The sequence below is a fragment of the Sycon ciliatum genome, chromosome 1 (assembly GCF_964019385.1).
Source record: "Sycon ciliatum chromosome 1, ocSycCili1.1, whole genome shotgun sequence".
Taxonomy (NCBI): domain Eukaryota; kingdom Metazoa; phylum Porifera; class Calcarea; order Leucosolenida; family Sycettidae; genus Sycon; species Sycon ciliatum.
This window is the reverse complement of record NC_088643.1, coordinates 66,389,298-66,411,443: the sequence shown is the minus strand read 5'-3', so window position 1 is coordinate 66,411,443 and position 22,146 is coordinate 66,389,298. Positions and strand designations below refer to the sequence as shown.

Sequence of the window (22,146 nt, the reverse complement as noted above, 5' to 3'; positions counted from 1 at the left end):
ACAACACGACGGTTGGGAAATTTTAAAAATTCAAACCAACTCCCACTGCGAATTTGTAAAAAATCAGCTGATCTCCACTTGAATGCAGTTTAAGCGCAATCAATCTTCGTTCCGGTTCACCGCGTGGATCGCGGAGGGTGCCAAGACCCCCAGCTATTTGTGTGTGTGTGCCGTGTTGGCTTTTAGTTGTACCCCGTACCGACCCGTACATCTACTCAGCTCTGCAGTACAGTCAGATCAGCAGGTCAGCACTGCGCGTACTGGTACGGTGTCACTGTCAGCACGAACAAAAAAAATGCAAATCCGCGTCAAAGGAAGTACAGAAAAATTTGGAAATTGGCGTAGCCGCTGTTCTCTGTAGCTTTTGTCTTCTGGTCATTGGCAATAAGAGGAGATAGTCCGCTAACTACAGAGCCAAGAAGCGTGTTTTCTACGGGAACCAGTTCCAGAGCCCCAAGCGCAGAGATCTGGAGAAAGAAAACGAGTCTGCATCTCGTGCTCAAACTGAATGTGACTCTGAGCAATTGGGAGTACCTGACACGTCTCGTAGCTGTGAACCCTTGGCTGGCGATCTGAACTTACTTGCAGATGAGGATACCGAGAGCGCTGGTGACTCCAATGAAGACTCGAGTGAGGAGAGTGATGAAGTCCTGGATTCTGACAAGCGGAATTTTAGTTTGCAGAAATTAAATTTAATTGCAGAATTTATTGTCCACGTCAGCAGTTTGCAGAAAATGTAAGAGCTGGCCTAGTCTCCATAATTGAAGTTGCATGCAACTACTGCACTGCTGTTGCTTCACCGCCCGCAGTGGGAAAGACATCCAGTTATTTTGAATTGAATAGAAAGAGCGTACTGGCTATGCGCCTGCTTGAACGAGGCCGCGAGGATTTCCGGAAATTGTGTGCATTCCTCGATTTGCCAGCGCCGGTTGCAAAGAAGAACTACCAGCGCCACGTGAAGAATCTTCACCAAGCTGCTAAAGCTACTGCAAGTTTGAGCATGAATAATGCTGCTGAAGTTGGGTTCACACAACGAGTTGCAGCCGGGGAGGAATCGCCAGCCGAAATCGCCGTCACAGCGGACGGAACATGGATGCGACGAGGATACAGCTCCTTATATGGCATGCAGACTGTGATTGCTTGGGAGACACACACATTTTGTGGACGTGGAAGTGTTGACCCGCTATTGTACTTTCTGCACAAGGAAGGAGACTCCCTACGGAACTATTTTGGAAATGCTATCTGCAGGATTGCAGGCTTCGTCACAGCGATGGCCCGTGTTATTTGGGCATCTGTTTGCCACAACGTACAGTCCAAGGATGCCGAGAAATGCAATCAGTTCTGCCCAGAAGGACTCAGGGTGCAGGTGGCAGCAATAGAAGTGTGGATATGGCAATGTTTCTGTGGCAGTTTCTTCATCGTCAAACAACACTATCCCTGTTGCAGTCTTTGAAGAAATTAAACCTGTATATGTCCATCTTGCCGACAAATCCCTCCTACAGGGCTGTGTTCGCCGTGCCACACAGAATGCCAATGAAGCACTCAATGGCACTATTTGACATCTCTGTCCAAAGGAATCGTTCTGTAGCTCCATAACTGTTGAGACTGCTGTGTTCCTGGCAGTGATCGTGTTCAATGAAGACCACAGTGAGCTTGCCGAAGTAGTACAGCGTATGGGGTGCACTGTTAGTCCGTCGTTGGAGAGAAATCTAGGTGTCTTTCAAGAGGAAAACTGTACCACAAGCGTAGAAAGTCGTCAGAAGAGGAGCAAAAGGCAAGGAAGCATTGCAGAGCAATGAAGAAAGGGTTTCTGGATCAAGCACAGCACAAGGAAGAAGAAACATATGCTGCTGGTGGCTTTTGAAAGGTGAAACTGGAGTGTACTTTTTCCTGAATTTGACCCTCTTTTTCATGGACTCCGACAAGCTTGAGCCAACATATCTCAGGGCTTACTTGTCATAGAATCATAATCTTGGGCATTATTCACATCTACGTGAAATTTGCTAGGTGCTAAACTAAACAGAACTGTCAATATCCCAGCGAGGTTCTTCCAACTGGCATGCCTCTGAATTATCTGTAAACATCGCGTTTCTGATCTGTAAAATTGAAAATCACAATGCTCCACTGTACATATGTTTGCAAGGTTTAGTCTAGTTTAGCACCTCGAGCTGTCAGTCTGCATGAGTTCTGAGCAAATTAATACTGCTGGGTACCATTAGCCTCTGTTCTCTTTTGGCTCAATCCTTGCCCTGTACGTGCGATATGAACGCATTTTGGCTGAGAGCAAGTTCGGCACTTCAAGATATGTGAGATGTGTGAAAAATGATTCTGAACCTAGGTATGAACACCCTCAACATCACTGCCAAGTTTGGTTTGGATATTCCTAGCTGTTCATGACTTCTGGTCCAAAGAGTGTAGTATACGGAAAAGGGGAACTGCCACCTTAAAAGTATAATTATTGATGACTCGCACGATCGTAGATCTACACTGCAGTGTACTGTGCGTATGCATGCATGTTCGATTTTTTATTTTTTTCGGAAAAAATAAAAAAATCGAACATGCACGCGCACAGTACTACCGGTATTACGGTGTAGCTGTTCGGTCGGCTAAGACTAAACTAAGAGAATGTCCAAATTCGGCCATAACAGATATCAGCCCCAAAGTCAGAATTCGGCTCAAAGCAGCACCGCTTGTAACACAGTTAGTGTACATTCACATGTACGTGCATGCTTTAGAGGCACTAAAACATCCATTTTCGGCGAATTCAGTGCGAAATTTGCAAATTCGGCTCAATTATCGGCGATTTCTTCACAGCCATTGATTTCGTCATCTTTTCCCGCTGACCAATTTTGGTAATGCCTAAAGTCACAGTCACCTTTCGCAGTACATAAATGGTTACAGCCGGGGTATTTGCATGCTGTTGAGGCACAAAAACATCGATTTTCGGCGAATTTCGTCCCAAAATTGCATATTTGGCGAAAAGATCGGTGATTTCTTCAAAACCACAGTTTTCGGCGAATTTTTCGGCCAGCAGATTTGGGAATTGCCTATGCAGTACACATGGTACATGTATATCAAAATATGATTGTTATAAAATTTAATAATCATGTACCGGTATGTACATGTATGTAAGTACATGTACATGTATGTATTGCATGATTGTACAATTATTATGGTGGTAAAGACTCGCCTGCATGGCAATATGGCGGTAAATACACGCCTGCCCACACACGCTCTCTAGGCTGCATACCACCATATTTATCAACCATGTGCAAACATGTTTGTAATAAATATCATGCAAGATTGTTATTGAGATGAATACAGATCATTCAACTCACTGTCTATGGACCATTGACCATAGCATGGTACTATTGGTAGGAGGCTTAAAAGAGGCTTAAAAAAAAGTATGGTAGGATGTCAAAACATCACAGCATGATAGTGCATGATTGTACCGCTCACAGTGAGACAAGCGCCTGGCTTCAGCATGCTGAATGGCTGGGTTTGCAGGATTATGGGCTGAGGCTGTCTAGCTGGTGATCTGACGACTATTGGAATAAGCAAAACAAAAAATCATACTTTCAAGAAGTCATAAGTCTCATAACTCATAACTAGGGCTGAAACGATCGTGGATTTTCACCTATCGATTACTCCTGAGCTTAACGATCGATTTATCGATTATAATCGTTAGCAAATAGTGTCAGAATTTTGTGCAAACATTGCTCTGTTTCCGAAATCTAAGCCATTATAATACCACAAATTTGCATTAGTGACAGGGTAGCTCAGAAACATGGCAGTTTTGAAGTCAATTTAACCTCAGAATATGCACTATGTCCCAGGTAACTACATACGTAAACTGATTCAAACTTCGCAAAACGTGAGTTGTCAGTACTTTTTGGACTCAAAACCCCTAACGAGTAATCTATAACGTAACGATTACTTGATTGATAAGGAATTATCGATCGATTACCGAGTAATTGGTATAATCGTTTCAGCCCTACTCATAACACCATCAAAGTTGTGCCCACGCGTGTGCGTGCACAGACTTCCAGACGTGTATAGCTGTTCCAAGCTAGGCTAGAGCACTGCATGCTATGCAAGCTGAAGATCATGGTACATCGAGCAGAATGGGTGAGTTGGCAGAATGAATCTGCCTGCTCTTTCAGGGGTAAACCTTGATGACCGGGACCTTGCTTGTCTAAAAAGCCCTGTGGCAAGCAGCAGGGACCTCAGGTGTTCTTGTAGACTAAGTCATACTTTAGTCATGATGCAGTTCATGATGATGATGATGATCATTGATGATCCTGATGATGGTAATAAGCTGCTGGTAATAAGCTGCTGTACTTGCAACACACATGACCGTGCGCTTTCTCCAGAGGATGTTCCACTGCACACCGCAATGCTTGAAATAGGTGACATCGCTGCCATAACTGCAAGGACACGTGCAAGGACGTACTAGTATTTTGATCCGTTTTCTTCCGATAGCACTGGGACCGCTGGAAAACGAACAATAGTTCTCGCCGGGTTGCCAGGTACAACGAAGCCTGGCCGACTTATTTTCCAGTTGTATGGTGCCAAGTTGGCGGTATAGTCACCGTGGTTGGTATACTGCAGTGTTCCGTGGTCCCCATATCACGAGAAACAAATACTCAAGATCATGGTACCGATACCAGTACATTGAGTGGCATGGGTCAGTTGCCAGACGGAATCTGCCTGCTCTTTCAGGGGAAACCTTGATGAAGGGATGACTGGGACCTTGCCTGTCTAAACAGCCCTGTGGCAAGCGGCACGGACTTCAGATGTTCTTGTAGACGAGGTCATACTTTGGCACATTCCTCGGGTCAATGGGACTCGTAACCATCACTTTCCCGTGCAGAGCTCCCCGCAGTATCACCTCGACTAGATCGATGAAATCCTGAGTCTTCTTGAAGGCACCGATGAACTTTGTGTGATCCGGCGTCCTAATTAATACAAGCACAGAGAGAGAGAGAGAGAAAGAGAGAGAGAGAGAGAGAGAGAGAGAGAGAGAGAGAGAGAGAGAGAGAGAGCGTGCGAGACGCACGCACACACACAGTGCCACAACAGCAGTTGGCACACAACGCACAGGCTGTCCAACCGTGTGTCCATGCCAAGGCGGGATACACACATACAATCATAGTCATGACAAATACAAAGGAAATTCTTCTTTTCTTCCACAAAGCATGTAACAAATACCTTACAGCAGAGGCAAATGCCCAAGAGCGTCATGGGCATGCAGTAGACTCTACGGGTAGCGTACATTTGTGCCCTTAGAAAAAAGGCAAGCTGTGCCAGTGAGCATTGCCTTCAGGAGCAATTTGCTGTTCAACGTGAAGGTCACGGCGGATAATCTAAAATTCTTCAATACGGCACCTAAGAAAGCCAGTACGAAGCAAGATACTCTTCTTGGAGTTGATGTAACTCAATGGTTATACAACTATTACTTGAGAAGCAAGACATCGTTCACACCGCTATTTCATTACCCTCCGCTCAAACTCACTCAGATCTTTTGGAGAAGACACAGAAAGTTGCGGCACACAGTGCTGTATGTGCATACTTTGCTTGGGCTTGCAGCAGGGAAACCTTGCTCTCAGGCAAAAAAAGAATAGAAATTCATACACTGCAAGAGCATAAAAAAACGCATACTTTTCAATCCTCTTAATTTTAATCCGAGAGCTGTTTGAGCCGACTCCTGAGTGCCTCTCCTACCATCTAGGTCTTTTGATTGTCAAATTCGGTTGAGAATTCACCGAGTTACGATCCGTTGAGCAAGCACTGCATGACAGTGTATACTGCAGAACCAGCTCGATACAATGACATTATGTAGCATACAAGGAAATCGAGGCCATTAAGGAGATTCTAGATGAGAGAGAAGGCCCCGCCATGGCCTGTTGAATACTAACGGTTAATGAATAGCTGTACCCTCTCCTCCATGTAGAGTTTCTTTAACGTGTATGCGCAAATACCTACACAATGGGCCCCGGCTCACCCATAGTCAACTTTCATGTGCTGCGCATTGAAGAAGAAAACAGTGGCCGGGATCAGGGAGATGTCAAAGTAGTGCACGTAGATGGGGACAGCGTCGACATCAACGGTGTAGATCTCAGCCATCCGCGCCATCTTCTCTTGAGCCTTATCCAGCTGAAGAAATGCCCAGAAGTACACAAGAGAAAAAGCCTACAGCTAAGAGATCTTGCTGACTGGATTACCAAAGTCCATACCGATACAAAGATTTCCTATAAGAAAATTCCAGGATTTTCCAGGCCCAAAATGCACGTGCAAAATGCAGTGGAGTACGTGATCGTGATAGCGCACGAGAAAGCATGGTTTCAAAGCATCCACTTAGGCTGTGCTTGCATGAGAATTTTCAACCCGGGTTGAAAGTCTGCACGGTTGAAGAAAAAAGGCAAGCATTAATTCACGCGAAGACAGTTGACCCGGGTAGATTACAGACATACCGACACAAATCTTTCTCCAGTGCTGTATGGTTGCATGGCTACTATGGCTGCCGGGAATTCGCATACAGTCAGACCGCACATACACGTTTTCCACAAAAAAACATCCGGTTAGGCGAGGGAACCGGATAACCGAACACACATACTGTATATGCATGGGGCACATCAAAAGGTGTGAAATCGTACGTGGCATCATGCAGTACAGCTAGTGTGCAGAAGAAAAAGACAAGTGCATGCAACTGAGTGCTATCCGCATGCAGCCAGCAGGTCAAGGAGTCGTATCGACCCCGCTTGTTTGTACAACTCCCTGATTCTAGCTTCTGCAAGCCATGTTGTGCAAACGGATACGACGAAGCTTCTTGTACACACTTGAACCAGTTGGTACACAAAACCATGCACGGGTATGCGGATCGCGAGGTCCAGTTGTGTTGTATGCGTAACGTATGCTGTAAATCGGTAACCAGCGATTTTCCTCCGGATGGCAAGGGATCCGGAAAAAAGAGGACCGGATAAGCGAGGCCTAACTGTACTAGTATACAATGTTGTGCAATCCTGGCGAGAGATACCGTATTGTCTCTAATAAGAGCCCGGGGTTCTTATTTTTTTCAGTGACAGCTCTACCCGCGCTACTATTAGAGACTGGGCTATTATTGGAGACTGGGCTCTTATTTTTTCAATTGTCAACTATCAAGCCAATTCCAGTCTATACAGGCATAAACTGACCATGTCAAGACTGATTTTTCAACCCTAAACTCAGGAATATTGTCAAAACAGATGTCTCACAATAGCATTGGCACCAGGAAGGAAGCAGTAGACCGAAAACCTTACAAATAATTATGTTCTTGGCATGTTGTACTGCTGTTTTATTCCCGTAGCTATGCAGAAGACGTTACTTCAGTAACGTCTGGCGCTAGCCAGGGTCCACACAGCTTTAATTTGGTGTTTGTGTGTTTGTTTGTTTGTTTGTGTCACGCCTGGCGCTATCCCGTATCTGTCCCGTACCGTACCGTACCAACAAAGACAGCTGGCCACAATATTTTTGTTTGTTTGTGCCATCGGCATGCCTGGCGCTATCCCGTACCTGTCCCGTACCATCAAGAGTACGGTACCATCAAGAGAATGAGTATATATGCGAAGTGTATCGGGGGAATGCATTCAGTGCAGCAACATTTTGTGTGGATTTGTGTGCGAGGCCGAGATCCCACTAGCAGGCTGGCTGGGCCGCCTGTCGACCAGCCCGGGAATCGCATGTAGGCCGACAATATAATAATTATAACGTGTATACAGTCATGTAGATGTATAGCAGGGAGTCATATTATGTAAACGACTCCCTGCTGTATGGGGAGATTTTCTGGAAAGAAATACGAAGTAGGGAGACGAGTAAATGCAATTGGAATGGATGTTAGTTGCCGTCAGTATAATAATAATAAGAAGAAGAAGAAGAACGCCCGTGATCGGCGGAGTCAGCGCCGGTCCCAGGAAACGTCAGGACAGACATCCCGTCGAATCCAGAACGCCCGTGATCGGCAGAGTCAGCGCCAGTCCCATAGCTATGCAGAAGACGTTACTTCAGTAACTCATTGAAACGTTTTTGCAATAAAATGATGTAGCTAATCAAAGGAAAAAGCATTTCCATCAGTTCTAACAACATGCAGGATGAGCTAGGCAACAAAGCATAGCGCAGGGTCCTGAGCTTCCAAGCTCTCTCGTATGCAGTCAATATACTTGTTGCATATTCCAATTGTGACCCGCGCTACTATTAGAGACTATGCTCTTATTATTTCAAACAACCCTCACCCCGGGTCATTATTGGAGACTGGTTTATTAGAGAAAATACGGTATGAGCATACGAGTGCCATGGTAGGTTTTCTCGATTTCGACCTTACCCTTTGGGGGGGGGGGGGGGGGGGGGGATGAAATCAACCCAGGTCAAGCACAATGCATCATGTAAACGCTCCAGTCAGACTGTGTTCATGGCAAGTTGAAAACTCATGTAAACACAGCCTTTAAAGGGGAAGTTAAGGCTAAAATCAAAATTTCACCAGTTGTAGTCTTCGGGGTGCTGAGTCGAATGGTCGTGGTCCGAGGAAGCTGAGACGCTCCCTTCCTACTTTAATCCCAATCGAACTCGCGCACTTTCACCGAAACTGGGTGACTGCACCCTACTAGATGGGGATTTGTATGCAAAATGTAACTAAAAGCGCCATGTCGTTCTTTTAAAAGCACGGATGACCGCGATTGGCCCATGTGTTGTAGTCTTTTGGACGCTGAGTCGACTGGTTTTGGTCCAAAAAGGCTGCGATGCAGCGTTCCTCCTTTATTCCCAATCGAACATGGTTGAACAAGTGGCCACGTGCTCCTGCATACACCAGTCACCTGGTCACCGTGCCTGCAGGGTACAACTTACTAGCCTGTTTGACCTTTTTTGGGTGCAGTCCTGTCACTCGAGTTGAACCTTGGTGTGAAAGTTGAACCTTGGTGTGAAAGTTGTCGCCTGCTGGCGTGGTGACCAGGTGATTTGGGCACCCAGGAGCACGTGACCACTTGTTCAACCATGTTCGATTGGGAATAAAGGAGGAACGCTGCATTGCAGCCTTTTCGGACCAAAACCAGTTGACTCAGCGTCCAAAAGACTACAACATATGGGCCAATCGCGGCCATCCGTGCTTTTATAAGAACGAAATGGCGCTTTTAGTGACATTTTGCATACAAATCCCCATCTAATAGGGTGCAGTCATCCAGTTTCGGTAGAAGTGCGCGAGTTCGATTGGGATTAAAGTGGGAAGGGAGCGTCTCAGCTTTCTCTGACCAAGACCATTCGACTCAGCACCCCGAAGAACCCTCCCCCCAAAAAAAGAAGCACCCTGGTGAAATTTTGATTTTAGCCTTAACTTCCCCTTTAAAACTGTACTTTCTACAAAATGTAGTAGACTTTTTGGCCAGGGTTCACTTACAATGTCATCAAGCTGCATGCATGCCACATCTGAAGCACGGCCAAAGCGTAAGACGAGAACTTTGTCCAGTGTTGTCTTGATCACAGCATCTACTTCAGCCTTGCTAGACAGCTGCTTCAGCGAGAACGCCATTGTATCCAGGTAGAAGAGCCTCTATTGATAGGAGTTCAATCCACGAATACAGAGTATCATGGACGAATTTCTTCAAGAGCAGTAATTTTGGACTCTGGCTAGGATGGAAATCAGTCCAAAATACATGTATACCGGTACGCGTATACGAGATGTAGATTGCCAAATCGAAATTATACTCCAAATACTAGTACCGGTATTATGGATCGAGTGCAGTGATATCATGATGCTGTTCCATGATTTTCCAAAAAATTCAAAAATGCATGTGAATCAACGAAAAGGCAGCATTATAATATAATTTTTGGACATAATAATTAAAATTATTTGAAATCCAACCGCGGGAAAGAAGATCAGTACACTGACACTGTGCATGCAATGCAAGTGCACACCGATCTGAACAGGAGGAAGGTAGTGAAGGATTCGCTGATGTCGAAAACGGCCTCCGGAGGTTAGTCTGGAGACTAGAGTCGCCGGTGTGGACGTGCAGTGATCCAACGAGTTACGTTGGTGAAATATCGAGGAAGGCGTACCTTCGCCTGAAAACTAGTTCTCATGCGGGAATATTCGAACTAGCCAAGACCAGTATGTCTGAGAACGAAGTCGAGAAAAGGAAACAGGTAGGGCAATCGTCATCGCCTGTGATGGGAGTTCATTGGTGGAGTGTGAGATACGTCTCCACGTTTTACATTTGTGCAGTTCGAAGAGGAAGGTGACTGTGGGTTTCGTTTCACTCGAAAGAAGTCAAGACGTGGTGTACAGCAGGTGAGAGTGTCCTGTTTTCTTTCTGATTTTAAAAATCCTTGATTGACGAGTTTGAACTTTGAAGAAAAAAATAACTCAGAATCAGTCGCAGAAGCACTCTAAAGCCTTACATGTTCATGCAGATGATAGTTACCGTATTATCTCTAATATAAGCACGGTCCTTTATTTTTTCAATGTACCTCCGCAGACGTTCCTTTATTGGAGACTGTTCCATTATTATTTCAACCTCATTTTCAGAGGCATGTTGCCATGCCAAATTCATGTCAACACACACATTTCAGGGTTTTTTCGCCGGTACAGATAATGAATTTACACAGTGTGCTTATAATGGAGACTGAGCACTTTATTTTTTGAACGCCGCCCCAAGGTGTTCTATTATTGGAGACGTGCTATTATTGGAGACTGTGCTTATATTAGAGATAATACGGTAGTTGTACGAACTGAGCTTGGGTATTACAATAGCGCAGTTTTAGTTACAATAGTGCAGTTTGAAAACAGTGCAAGCCTGCACGACAGGTCTTTACGGGCTTGTACTAGTTCTACCATACTCCAAAATAGTGGGGGGGGGGGGGGGGGTAAGAACGTACACCCCTCCCTCCCCTGACTTCATACGTCTACTACGAACTCCCTCAGTGCATCATCTGCACTCATTCTGGATAAGACCGGTATCGTACCATTGTTTCAAAGCTCGGAAGCAAGAAAGTCCTTCAGAATGGTAGAGCGTGCCCGAAATACGAACTCCGTTTATACTAGGAAGCACAATTGTTTTGAATGGAATTGTGAAATGAAGGAAGCTCACAAAAGTTCAAATAATCTCCAAAGCCTAGAAGGGTATGAAAAATTGTGAGAAATTGTGTACTAGTATCTGTTGTTGAAATGCAGTGTAAATGGTCGGGTGTACTTGTAATGCAGTATTACGTTCTACAGCTATGGTGAATAAAGTCCGGACCAGTATATGCCTGCGAATTGCAGTGCCGAAGGGCACTCATTCTTGGCATCCTGAGCGTTCAGCTGCAAATAATTCTTGCAGCGAATCACCTTTGTGAACTGTTCCGCATACTCGTAATGAGCACTGGAACGAGCAATCATCGTCTGGCGTCACAACGAGTCTTCTTTCATGTAGCAGGATTCCTTTTGATAACACAATCACGCTCATGGGCGAAACGTTCTCCATTGTCACCGTTCCAGACAAACCTTCACGTAAACTGAGAAGCACCACCATCACCATCACCTCCTTCCATTGTTTTCTTTACAAATCATAACTGGATAGACTAGCTAGACTGCCAAATAACAATGCCCTCAAAAACAGCTCGACTAAGCAGCTAAGCAAAACGAATCTCCTTGCAGCACACTGCATGGACTTGGAACTTCGATTACATGTAGTATGAACTGTCTACCGAGAAACCGACCCTGTCACCAGAGTGCTATGTGCCGTCAGTGTCCGTGTAGAAGCATTATGTTGACCCAGAAAATTAACTGCAAATGCTCAACTGTGTAGAAAGGTCTATGCACTTCACCCTGATGCTGATGTCTTGGCCACGATACTCACGATGGGTGTTCTTGCTTCACTGACTTTCTTGTATGTTGCAGCGGCGGAAGAGCATCACACGCAGACGTTCAACGCTAACGCCTGTCAAGGTACAGTCGAGTTGTCTTAAATGAACACATTAGATGCCCGTCGGCACATCAGTGTATTGATTGAAAGTCTACGTTGTTGTGTCAAACATATCGGCACAAGTAGGTCACTGTGTGCATGTGGGCCATGGTCTAAGTTGGCGTGCTGGCGCAAAGTTTTGTTCATTCCACTCGCAGAGATATGTTTTCCACCTACACTAAAATCTTGCACGCAGGAGTTACAGAGCAGCATGCTTCTGTTTCGCTGTAACTACAATGAAACTAAAAAGTGCAGTGTGCGCGCAAAGGACACACGCGCCTGTATTTTATAGCCGTGTTGGCACTGTCTATGTGTACCCAAGGTTACAATGACTATACATGTACTGTTGTGCAGGGTCTTAAAAGAATAGTGCATGTACATTGTACTGTTTATTGGAGTTGGACGAAATTATTGACCGACGAATGTTTCTGCCTGTACAGTAGTATGTTGCATGCAAGGTAGTTTACCGTAAAAGTCCGTAAATAAGTACGTATTTACTTTCGAATTTAGTGGCCACACCCGTACTAACTTTCGGACCCGACTTGTGTGTAGTGGAGAAGTCATTTTCATGTCGATGTACATGCTACGTGCTGCATGTGCGCACCGTACCGGTACTTATTTCGGGCAGTATGTTTATCGGGCTTGACTTGAATTCAACAGACAGAGCTAAAAGAATGAAGGGGGTATTTCTTTCGGGCAGGTACTTATTTACGGACTTTTACGGTATCCTGAAGGTTCACTGTACTTGTACTTGTATTAGTTCCATGCCCTTGACCAATCACCAGGCTTATGCTGAGCACAGCCAGTGCTGGATGTTGGATTTATACCGGCAGCTCCAGTAGGGAACGTATGCGCGTTAGCGCTGGTCCCTCCCCCCCCCCCCCCCCCCCCCCTTTAGCTGGAGAACTCCTCATGAACTGGTTTCACCTGAGGGGGGGGGATTCGTTCTCTGTACAAGTTCTCTGTAAAACTGCACCCGGGCGTAAAGGTTCCGGTCAGCGCGCTAGCAGGAACCTTGTTGAATGCGTGGCATGCTTGTCTCACCTGTGAGGGTTTCATTTGATACGAACTCAGACTGTCGTGATGTGCGTCGGCACAGTGCTGCTTGCCAAGTTTGTTGTGTATACGTGTACCGGTATGTGCATTTTGCTTACTGTCTTTTTTCTTCTTTTTTGTTAGGCGGAGCGCTCTGCAAGAAAGGAGCCCGGCACACCAGCCCAAGGTAGGCTGTGATGAAATGGGTACAGTACTGTAAATTCACAGATTTTCGGTACTTTCGGTCCATCTCTTTCACCCCTAAAGTTTAACAATCACTGATGCACATCTTCCAATAGGGAACTGCTTCTCTGAACCAATTTTTTTACCTAACCTGGAGTCGTTATTTGCCCTCACCTAACATTTTGAGCACCTAAAATTTCTGAAATTGGAGATTGAACTATGGTATGATACATGCTTTGCAGTCACTCCGGTGTGGCAGTTTGCTGCAATGCCATGCCAATCTGAAATGGACATGAACAGTCTCCCAAAAATAGCCAGGATTTTTGCCCCGCAGTTCGCCAGCCAGCTGCAGATCTACACCATGCATAACTGCTAGAACATGGGCGTGTGTGGATGCTTGGGTTTGAAACCAACTAATGTCGGCTCAATTCAATCGGCGACTTATTGGCTGTACCAGTCCTGGCTTCTTCCTTGCACCTGTGTCAGTGGCTATATATCGGAATGCTCTCCATCTCCGTATCAACGTGTTAGTTTCCTAACTCTTGAAACATGTATGTTCGACATCACGTTCTTCGTATAAATCGGGCATAGCTGGCAACCACTGTGTGGTCTGAGCGTTTCTGTAACTCCCTGCAGTGTCATGCAGCAAAGGTGTCAGTGGCAGTGTAGCAGGAGTGCCATCTTTGAGCAGTCCAAAAGAGCCATGTATGCCGTGGTTGCTCAGCCTATCACTGGCCGATCTTTTCCCAATCGCCTGTATTACTGTGCTCTAGACCGTTGTACAGCAGCTTCGGCAGTCACGTGAGCCGCTCGAAACGTGTATGCACGCTAGACATAGGGCTAAGGTCTTCTATTCAGTTGTGCTAGTAGGCGTTATCATGGTGAATATGCTTGTTCTCCAATGCATTACTGGTGTCATGCATAATCTGAATCAATGCACACATTCTCTGCTCTGTGTTCCTAGCAAAAGAAGCGACTCAGTCCCCCGGCGGAACTGTTCAGCCCGCAGCTGCCACATCGCAGCCAGGCGCAGCGCAATCGGTGGCGGGAAAATGGTGAGACTGTCCCGCATGGCACTAACCTAGTGCTATGCTAGTGCTATGGCAAAGTTTTGATTGCTATCTCTGTCTCTGCTAGATTACCTCTGTGTGTATGTGTGTGCGTGTGTGCCGTTCTATTCGCTCCACTGTTGCTGGTACACACACATCATGGCAAGAAAGGTTTATGTATCAAAGAAGTAGGACAAAAATTGTTCGTTTACTTTGTTCCTCAACTAATGAATATTTAATCTGTTCCCTTCATTCTTTGCTGTTTGCTGATTCTTCCATGACAGGAGTCACAGGACCCGTCCTAGCGAACAGGACATTGAGGAGGACCGTGCCATGCTGGAAGCGTGAGTGCTCAATTTGGCCGTACCGCTGCTGCTGCAGTTGCTCTAGTTCTTGCTGCTGCTGCTGCTGCTGCTGCTGATGGGTTCCAATAGAACCCTCTGGTGTTCAGGTGGCCGGCTTCTTTCATGCGTTTCATGCTCGACTGGATGATCCGGTTATGCGCATGAATTATGATGTATGATAAGTGACTTGTCTCTGTTTTCCGTGCCCCGTGCTCTCTCTCTCTCTCTCTCTCTCTCTCTCTCTCTCTCTCTCTCCTTGTGCAGGCAAAGGGCTGAGATAGCTGGCTGGCATTCGGCCATTGAGCAGCACGAGCAAATTGCCGACGATGTGCACCAGTATGTTGTGTGTTGATGCTGTTGCTTCTTGTTGTGGTTTCTAGTAGCCGCGGCAGACCTATTCACAAAATTGATTGTCAAAACAGACAATCCGGACAAAACTGACGTGTTTCAACATTTTCATCCCGGGCTTGTGGATCATGTTGTTTGATATGCTTTTTCATAAGTTTGAGAGAGTTGGAAACAGTAAAACAATCTTGATTTTTGCTATCAGGGTTCTAGCCAAGGGGGGGGGGGGGGGGGCTACTCTGATAGCACACCACCCTGCTCATTTTTCGATTTGGGTTTTTTTCAGTTCGCACAGCGAGAATGTGGCCACAAATTGATCGTTCCGGGTGCTCTCTGCACCCGTCTGTTGCATTGGTTCTGTGACAAGGCAATAGTGGAACATGAAAAATAATGGGTGAACTGTTTGTTTCCCCTACCTGTCCCTCTAATTTTTTCCTGGCTAGAACCCTGGCTATGCTTTCCTTTCTAATAGAAAAGAGCCCTGTCACTGAGGCTATGCAGAGAATGTGGAATGTGGATGCGAGGTAGAATCCGTGATGAATATCTGTTGTAATTTTCAACTTTTCATAAAGAAAAGGGGGGGGGGACTTTTGAATTGATGTGCTTTGACTCATACGTTCCATCATATTTTGTTTGTATCGCGCGCCTGAAAATGCTGAAATGTCCAGCCTGAAATATTGCACTCGAAGTATGTGCTGTACTCAATCGAATGCGTTACTTGTGTGTGAGTGCTGTCAAGTTTATAGTCCCGGGGTGAAACGGGAAATTCCACTCTTCGTCCAGGACAATGAGGGTCTTGATACGTCACGTAGTCCAGCGTTAGTGTTGTTTCTTCCATCGCCTAAAGGCTTAACATCCTGTGTTCTCTCCTCATCTGTTTTCTTCACTTTTGTATCGTTCTGCAGATATCTAGAGCGGGCACATGCAGAATGCTCTGCTCCTCTTGGCTGTGAAACGTTACGGAGTCGGGTGAGCGAAGAACGACTTGCACGCTTGGAAGCGTTGCCTGATCTGAGTCTTGCCACTCAGGATCTGGAGGAGAAGAATCAGCAGCTTCTGGTTATGGTGGGTTGGTTTACTGGGTGTTATTATTATTATTATTATTATTATTATTATGCTTGTTCGCGTTCGCGTTGACATCACCAAGCAAGCTTGGCCAACGTTCGCATAAGCCAAATGAACAAAAGAAAGGAGGAACGAGGGAAGCCAATGAGGAGCACACACGCATGCAACTGCAGAATAGGCAAAAAGGAATAAATAGGACAATCCTAAAAACACACGAAATGTTAGCTATTTACTTAAATAAATATAACTGGAAACAACTGACTACAAAATATCAACTATTTACTTCAACAAATAACACAGGAAAAGGATGAATACAGATATCATTACAGCTGACGGTACATACATGTAGTGGCGAAGTGACCTAATAGTAATACAAGTATACGTGATAATAACTACAGCCGCGAACCACGTAGTGGAAAGCTACACAAGAAGGGTAACCCATTTTCACATGTACAGACAATTTGCACAAAGGCTTTTTAAAAAGACTGGGTGTGGAGAGGGTAAATCCCATGGTAACTCTGTCGTGAATACCGCACTCGCTTTTCCCCGGTCATAAAAAAATGTTCGCAGATTGAATTTGACCTCAGCTCACCTCGCAATGCATTATTCTCCTGGTCACAACTTTGGTCTCCTCCGGAGATTTTTGGAAAGTCTGTAGCAAGAGGAACACACTGGGCTAACGCTTGCTACCACAAGGGTCAAACCGCCAGCTCTATAGCCCAGCGAATTACTAGTTGCAACGCCAGTATTCCGACAAAAGTCGCTTTGCTCTCCTTGCTCGTAAGTGTCGTAGCAGCTTCACACTTTTATTTTATTCCCGTAGCTATGCAGAAGACGTTACTTCAGTAACGTCTGGCGCTAGCCAGGGTCCACACAGCTTTAATTTGGTATTTGTTTGTTTGTGTGTTTGTTTGTTTGTTTGTTTGTGTCACGCCTGGCGCTATCCCGTAACTGTCCCGTATCTGTCCCGTATCTATGACTACAAAGGCTCTACAGGATTGTACATAACAGCTGTCCACAATATTTGCGGGCTCCTGTATCTGTCCCGTACCGTACCAATATTCGTCGTATTATGCATACGACTCCCTGATGTAGAGGGAGATTTGGGAAGAAATAGGGAGACGAGGAGGAAATTAAATTAGAGTAGACGCCGAATAGGTGATAGGATGCGTCAGCATAAACAGCGTCAGCATAAACATACATGTATTTTGAAAGAGAGATCTAAAATAAGCGTGAACGAGCGATTCAGCGCCGGTCACAGGAAACGTCGGAAGAGAGATCCCGTCGACTCCAGAACGCCCGTGATCGGCAGAGTCCGCCGGTCCCAGGCAACGTCTGGACAGACATCCTGTTGAGTCCAGAACGCCCGTGATCGGCAGAGTCAGCGCCGGTCCCAGGAAACGTCAGGACAGACATCCTGTCGAGTCCAGAACGCCCGTGATCGGCAAAGTCAGCGCCGGTCCCAGTGAACGTCAGGACAGACATCCCGTCGACGCGCAGAAAAACTAAATCTGCAGCCTCTTTTGCGGTCGGACAGGATACGTATTATAGGAGACTGTAAAGTTATGTAATGTCCAAATTTCCACGTGAGCAGCAGGTCACTCGCGTTGATTTTTCGACGTGCGAGCCAAATAACGCGAGCTGAACTTTCGCGTCGCAGACATCCCGTCGACGCGCAGAAAAACTAAATCTGCAGACTCTTTTGCCGTCGGACAGGATACGTATTTTAGGAGACTGCTAAGTTATGTAATGTGCTCCACAGGCAACCATGCATTCGTTGTCGTCATTGGCTCAACAGGTCAATGTACATGTATTACTACAAAAAGGCCAGAAAATCCGATTACTGTATTAAAATCAACTAATTTTCGCTGGCGATTTAATTTCGCTGATTTCGCCGCTTGGTACCAACCGGCCAAAGTAAATCACAGGCCAAAGTTTGTCATATAGGAAATTGATGCATTTTTGAGCAATGGATGCATGTGAGAGCAAAAATACCTATCGATTTCAAATTTGACGTGAAATTGCGCGTCACGTCGGAAATAACGTGCATCTTAACCTCTCTAATAGAGAGGTTTCTATTTCTCATCAGCCAAAATTTGTTGATTTACAGTATAAGGAGATAAAAAGAAAAGAAGGAGCAAACCAAAAGAAGATGATTATTAGAGAAATAACAATCCGCAATAAATTCTGCAAATACTTTTGCCTCAGTTCTTATAACATGTACGATGAGCTAGGCAAAAAAGCATAAAAGCATAGCGTAGGGCCCTGAGCTTCCAAGCTCTCTCGTTTTTTTTACAAATTGCCACCTGTCTGTGTGTCCTTTTGAATGAGTTTTCAAACTTTCCATGTCACTGCATGCCCGAGAATTTGGGGAAATCCGGCGTTCAAATCTGCGCAGGCAGCTATTGAGTGACGTTTGCCGAGACGCGGCTTTCGAACTGTCTAACTCTGGAACCGCGGATCTGAGCTAGGCCTTGGCGGATAATGCCGGCAGAAAAATTGGCAGAATTCGGTACTTTTTCTGGTAAGTTTCATGCATGTTTGGTATGTGGATAAAGAAATGGAGCAGAATTCGAGGAACTGCACGCCATAAGGTTTGTATGGTTCTGCCAATTTCACTGCTTTTCGAGCAGAATCTGCCACCTTTTCGAGCATTATCCGCCAGGGCCTAATCTGAGCGCCCCCATGATTTTTTCAATGGACAGGCGGGAGCTTTCTCGTCGACCTACTTGTACCGTCTTTTTTTGTAAACAACCCAGACATGATTGAGTTACTAAATACAATCTCTGGTGATAAAGCAACGAGAGAGCTTGGAAGCTCAGGGCCCTACGCTATGCTTTTTTGCCTACCCCATCATGCATGTTATTAGAACTGATGGAACTTTCTCTTTGGCCCCAACTTCGTTGCGGTCTTATAGTGTTTTACGTCGACCATGACGGCTACAATGCCCAACTATACCGCAACGAACTGATCGGCTACATGATTGTATTGCAAAAAGTTTCCATCTGTTCGAATAACATGCATGATGAGCTAGGCAAAAAAAGCATAGCGTAGGACCCTGAGCGAAAGAAATACACTTTTTCTTTGCATTCGAGGGTAATACGACACCGTCTACCACCTTGACATAACCTGGGATTCGAACCCGCACTATCGCCCTGCATGCATTCCCCCGATACACTTCGCATACATACTCATTCTTCCAAGTTGCTTCACGTTATGATCTTGCATTTGACAGTCCTATTTGAATATTGTGGCCAGCTGTCTTTGATGGTACGGGACAGGTACGGGATAGCGCCAGGCATGCCGATGGCACAAACAAACAAACACGGAATTAAAGCTGTGTGGACCCTGGCTAGCGCCAGACGTTACTGAAGTAACGTCTTTTGCATAGCTACGGGAATACATAGAACTAACTCTGCCGTCATTACCATGCATCAATGAAGTCAAATGTTTTCCAGAATCGATTTTCATGTCACTATCATCAGTGGAATATCGTGACTGAAGTGGTAATACACAGTAATGACGGCAGAGTTAGTTCTATTGATGTATACTCGGACCGAGGTTTTTATACCGGTATGTAATTGCAATAAATCCGTAGGCTCTACATTTATCATACATATGTTGACCTTCACTTTCCCTAAAAAGGAGTATTTTATAAACAGTATTTATTGGCCCTAGTGGTATTATTTTTATAAACAGTATTTATTTGGTCAAAAGCCAATAAATACTGTTTATAAAATACCACTAAGGCCAATAAAATATTAATACTGTTTATAAAATACTCCTTTTTAGGGAAAAGTGGAGTGCTACATGGAAAAGTGCAGTGGTATTTATTGAGTCAAAGCAAATTTATTTGAATTTGATACTGTTGATGGTGTGGTCACTAATGAGTGTGGGTATTTACTATTTATCAAAGGTCAATATGTTATTGCTTTATTAAAATTGTTGTCTCCACGGCGTTTATTCATAAATCTCTGGTGAGCTTGCAATAAGCAAAACAAATGTCAAAGGGAATTTTGTCGGTACCAGAAACAATGCACTCCAGTCATGTTGTAGCCTTGAAAAGGGAAATGGACCGGCCATGCCAATGAAACGCAAATGATCTACGCACCAGTCAAGAATACATGTTGTTATCACAGGCATTTGCAGCTCTCTTTTGCTGCCTTTGTTCCACAGTCCACAGTGTGTAGGTCACACGTACATGTGTAGGGTGTATGAAGGCGTTCGCTGCCTTGACTTCATGGACATGCTATGGTTTTTACTGGGATGGAGAGCCAAGGATTAAAATTGAATGAAAGGACCAAAAGTTTATGATCGTTGAATGTCAGTTGCTCATCAGTCAGTGTTGTGCTAACTGCTGCACCTTCTGACTCACAAGTACCTTGCTTCTGACTGTTAGTGTTGGATAGGCTGCAGGCAACATGGCTGTAAACTGTTGGTCCTATCTTTCAATGCTATGTTGATATGTTTTGTTTGACCTGTGCTGTAGGCTGACAAACTGAACCACTGGAGAAAGGTGTGCAACGATCTCTCAAAGCACACCAATACTTTCGCCAGACGGCGGCGGAAGAGAATCGGTAAGCTGGCCTGATTGCGAATCTCGTCAATAAGCGGGGCTGATAGAGCCTAGGTAGGGGGCATTAGCCATTGGCAGGGGAGGAAGGGCAGATCATATGGGGGAAAAAGAAAGTGTGCCTCGCCTCCATTGTCGCAACCTCCGCTGCCTAATGTGTTTGAGTATGTTCCATTTGGTTCGACGATTTCTGTTCTGTCATCTGCATGCTGACACCAAAAACGTCCAGGTATTTTGCACTGGCGATGGATGTTGTTTCAGAATGCAAAACAGCAGCTCTTGACAGATGCACGTGAGCAAGGCAACTTTTTATATACTGTATTTAAAAGGCCATATATATACAGGGCTGGAGGCTGCTTCCGCAGAGCGGTGCGGCCAAAGGGGCCATCTTTATGGGGGTTCTGGGGGTCCTCCCCCAGGAAAAATTTGGAATTTAGACGGCAAATCCTGCACTCTGGGCGACTCCCTGTACAAAATCATACATCGAAACTTTTTCTCCCCGGTTTTAGACGTTCCACGGCCACGTGGACCGACTTTTTGGGAAGGTTTGTTTTTGTTTGGTACGGCCATGGTCGTACCAGTGGCGCCGGCCCTGATATATATAATATAACGAAGTGCTAACTCTAACGAGTTCACGAGGAGAAATCTGTCGTTAAAATAGAAATCGTTGCACAGAAATCAATACATATATTGTCCTATTGAGCGTTGAGAATAAGTGAGAATCGTTGCCTTTGGTACACGTAAACCAGTCAATTTTGGGAAATCGTTTTTATGCGCCTCGTTTGGCTTTTACAGTATTTATTTTTTAATGAACGCGCTCTAGCCAGTGCTGTTTTGTAAGCGTGGCATGTCAAACAGTGTTTCTCTTTTCTTGTGCCTGTGTGTTTGCCGCTGCTGCTGCTGCTGCCACTGCTGCTGCTGCTGTGCACACAGCGGAGGCGTCGCACCGCAATCAGGCCAGCACGACGCCGATAAAGATCGCCAGGCTGGCGGCGAGCTCCGCCACGCCTGCTCAGCGAGTGTCACGGCGCCGCGTGCAGATGAGCAAGCACAGCCCTGCGGAGTCATAGTCACACAGTCAAACATGAAACACAGCCAACACACACGGTCAGACTAGTCTTGACTGTGTGCACGAAATTTTAGTAGACATGAAAACAAATACTGAAAACGAATACTAGTACTTGCCAAGTCCACGGTTCCTTTCGGCGGAATTGTTTTCACAGATATGAACCACAATACAGATTTACCAATTCCCATACTGCTTAGCTGTACATATTATTTAGGGTGTACTTTTTATGTCATTGATTTCTTCCAATCATTTAGGCCTATGCTCTATGTGCTTGCGTGTTGACGTCTGTGCAGACACGAATCTAATCACAATGCTTTCTTATTGACCTCTCTGCCTGTACTCTCTTTCTGTACCACTCATTGCCGTAATCGGTAGGCGTGTGACGCGCCGTGATGTTTCGTCGCGACACGTCACACTCATTTCATGCTTTCTCTGGATTTAGCAGGGTGTCTCGTGACTTGTCCACACGATTCGTGGTCCGTCCCGTAGTATATATGTGTACCCTAGCAGCTCA

At 45.4% G+C, this 22,146-nt stretch overlaps 2 protein-coding genes across 3 annotated transcripts; one reads left to right on the top strand and one right to left on the bottom strand.

Moving 5' to 3' along the window:
- Positions 1–3,257: 3,257 nt before the first annotated feature.
- On the bottom strand, positions 3,258–9,750 carry LOC135804959 (thioredoxin-like protein 4B). 2 transcript variants are annotated; one of them, XM_065318943.1, is made up of 4 exons: positions 9,425–9,750; positions 6,005–6,156; positions 5,516–5,602; positions 3,258–4,958 (listed from the first exon to the last, which is right to left on the bottom strand). In XM_065318943.1, exons 1-4 carry the CDS (start codon positions 9,554–9,556, stop codon positions 4,793–4,795), a joined length of 537 nt encoding a protein of 178 aa, XP_065175015.1. In that variant the 5' UTR covers positions 9,557–9,750; the 3' UTR covers positions 3,258–4,792. The 2 variants fall into 2 exon arrangements, with proteins under 2 accessions (XP_065175015.1, XP_065175016.1); XM_065318944.1 differs by lacking the exon at positions 5,516–5,602.
- A 174-nt stretch (positions 9,751–9,924) lies between these two features.
- Positions 9,925–22,146, top strand: LOC135804958 (uncharacterized). Its single transcript, XM_065318942.1, has 10 exons — positions 9,925–10,170; positions 10,250–10,315; positions 11,906–11,953; positions 13,149–13,191; positions 14,152–14,242; positions 14,521–14,580; positions 14,845–14,916; positions 15,831–15,990; positions 20,480–20,567; positions 21,497–22,146. The coding sequence occupies exons 1-10, from the start codon at positions 10,138–10,140 to the stop codon at positions 21,631–21,633; spliced, it is 798 nt and encodes a 265-aa protein (XP_065175014.1). The 5' UTR covers positions 9,925–10,137; the 3' UTR covers positions 21,634–22,146.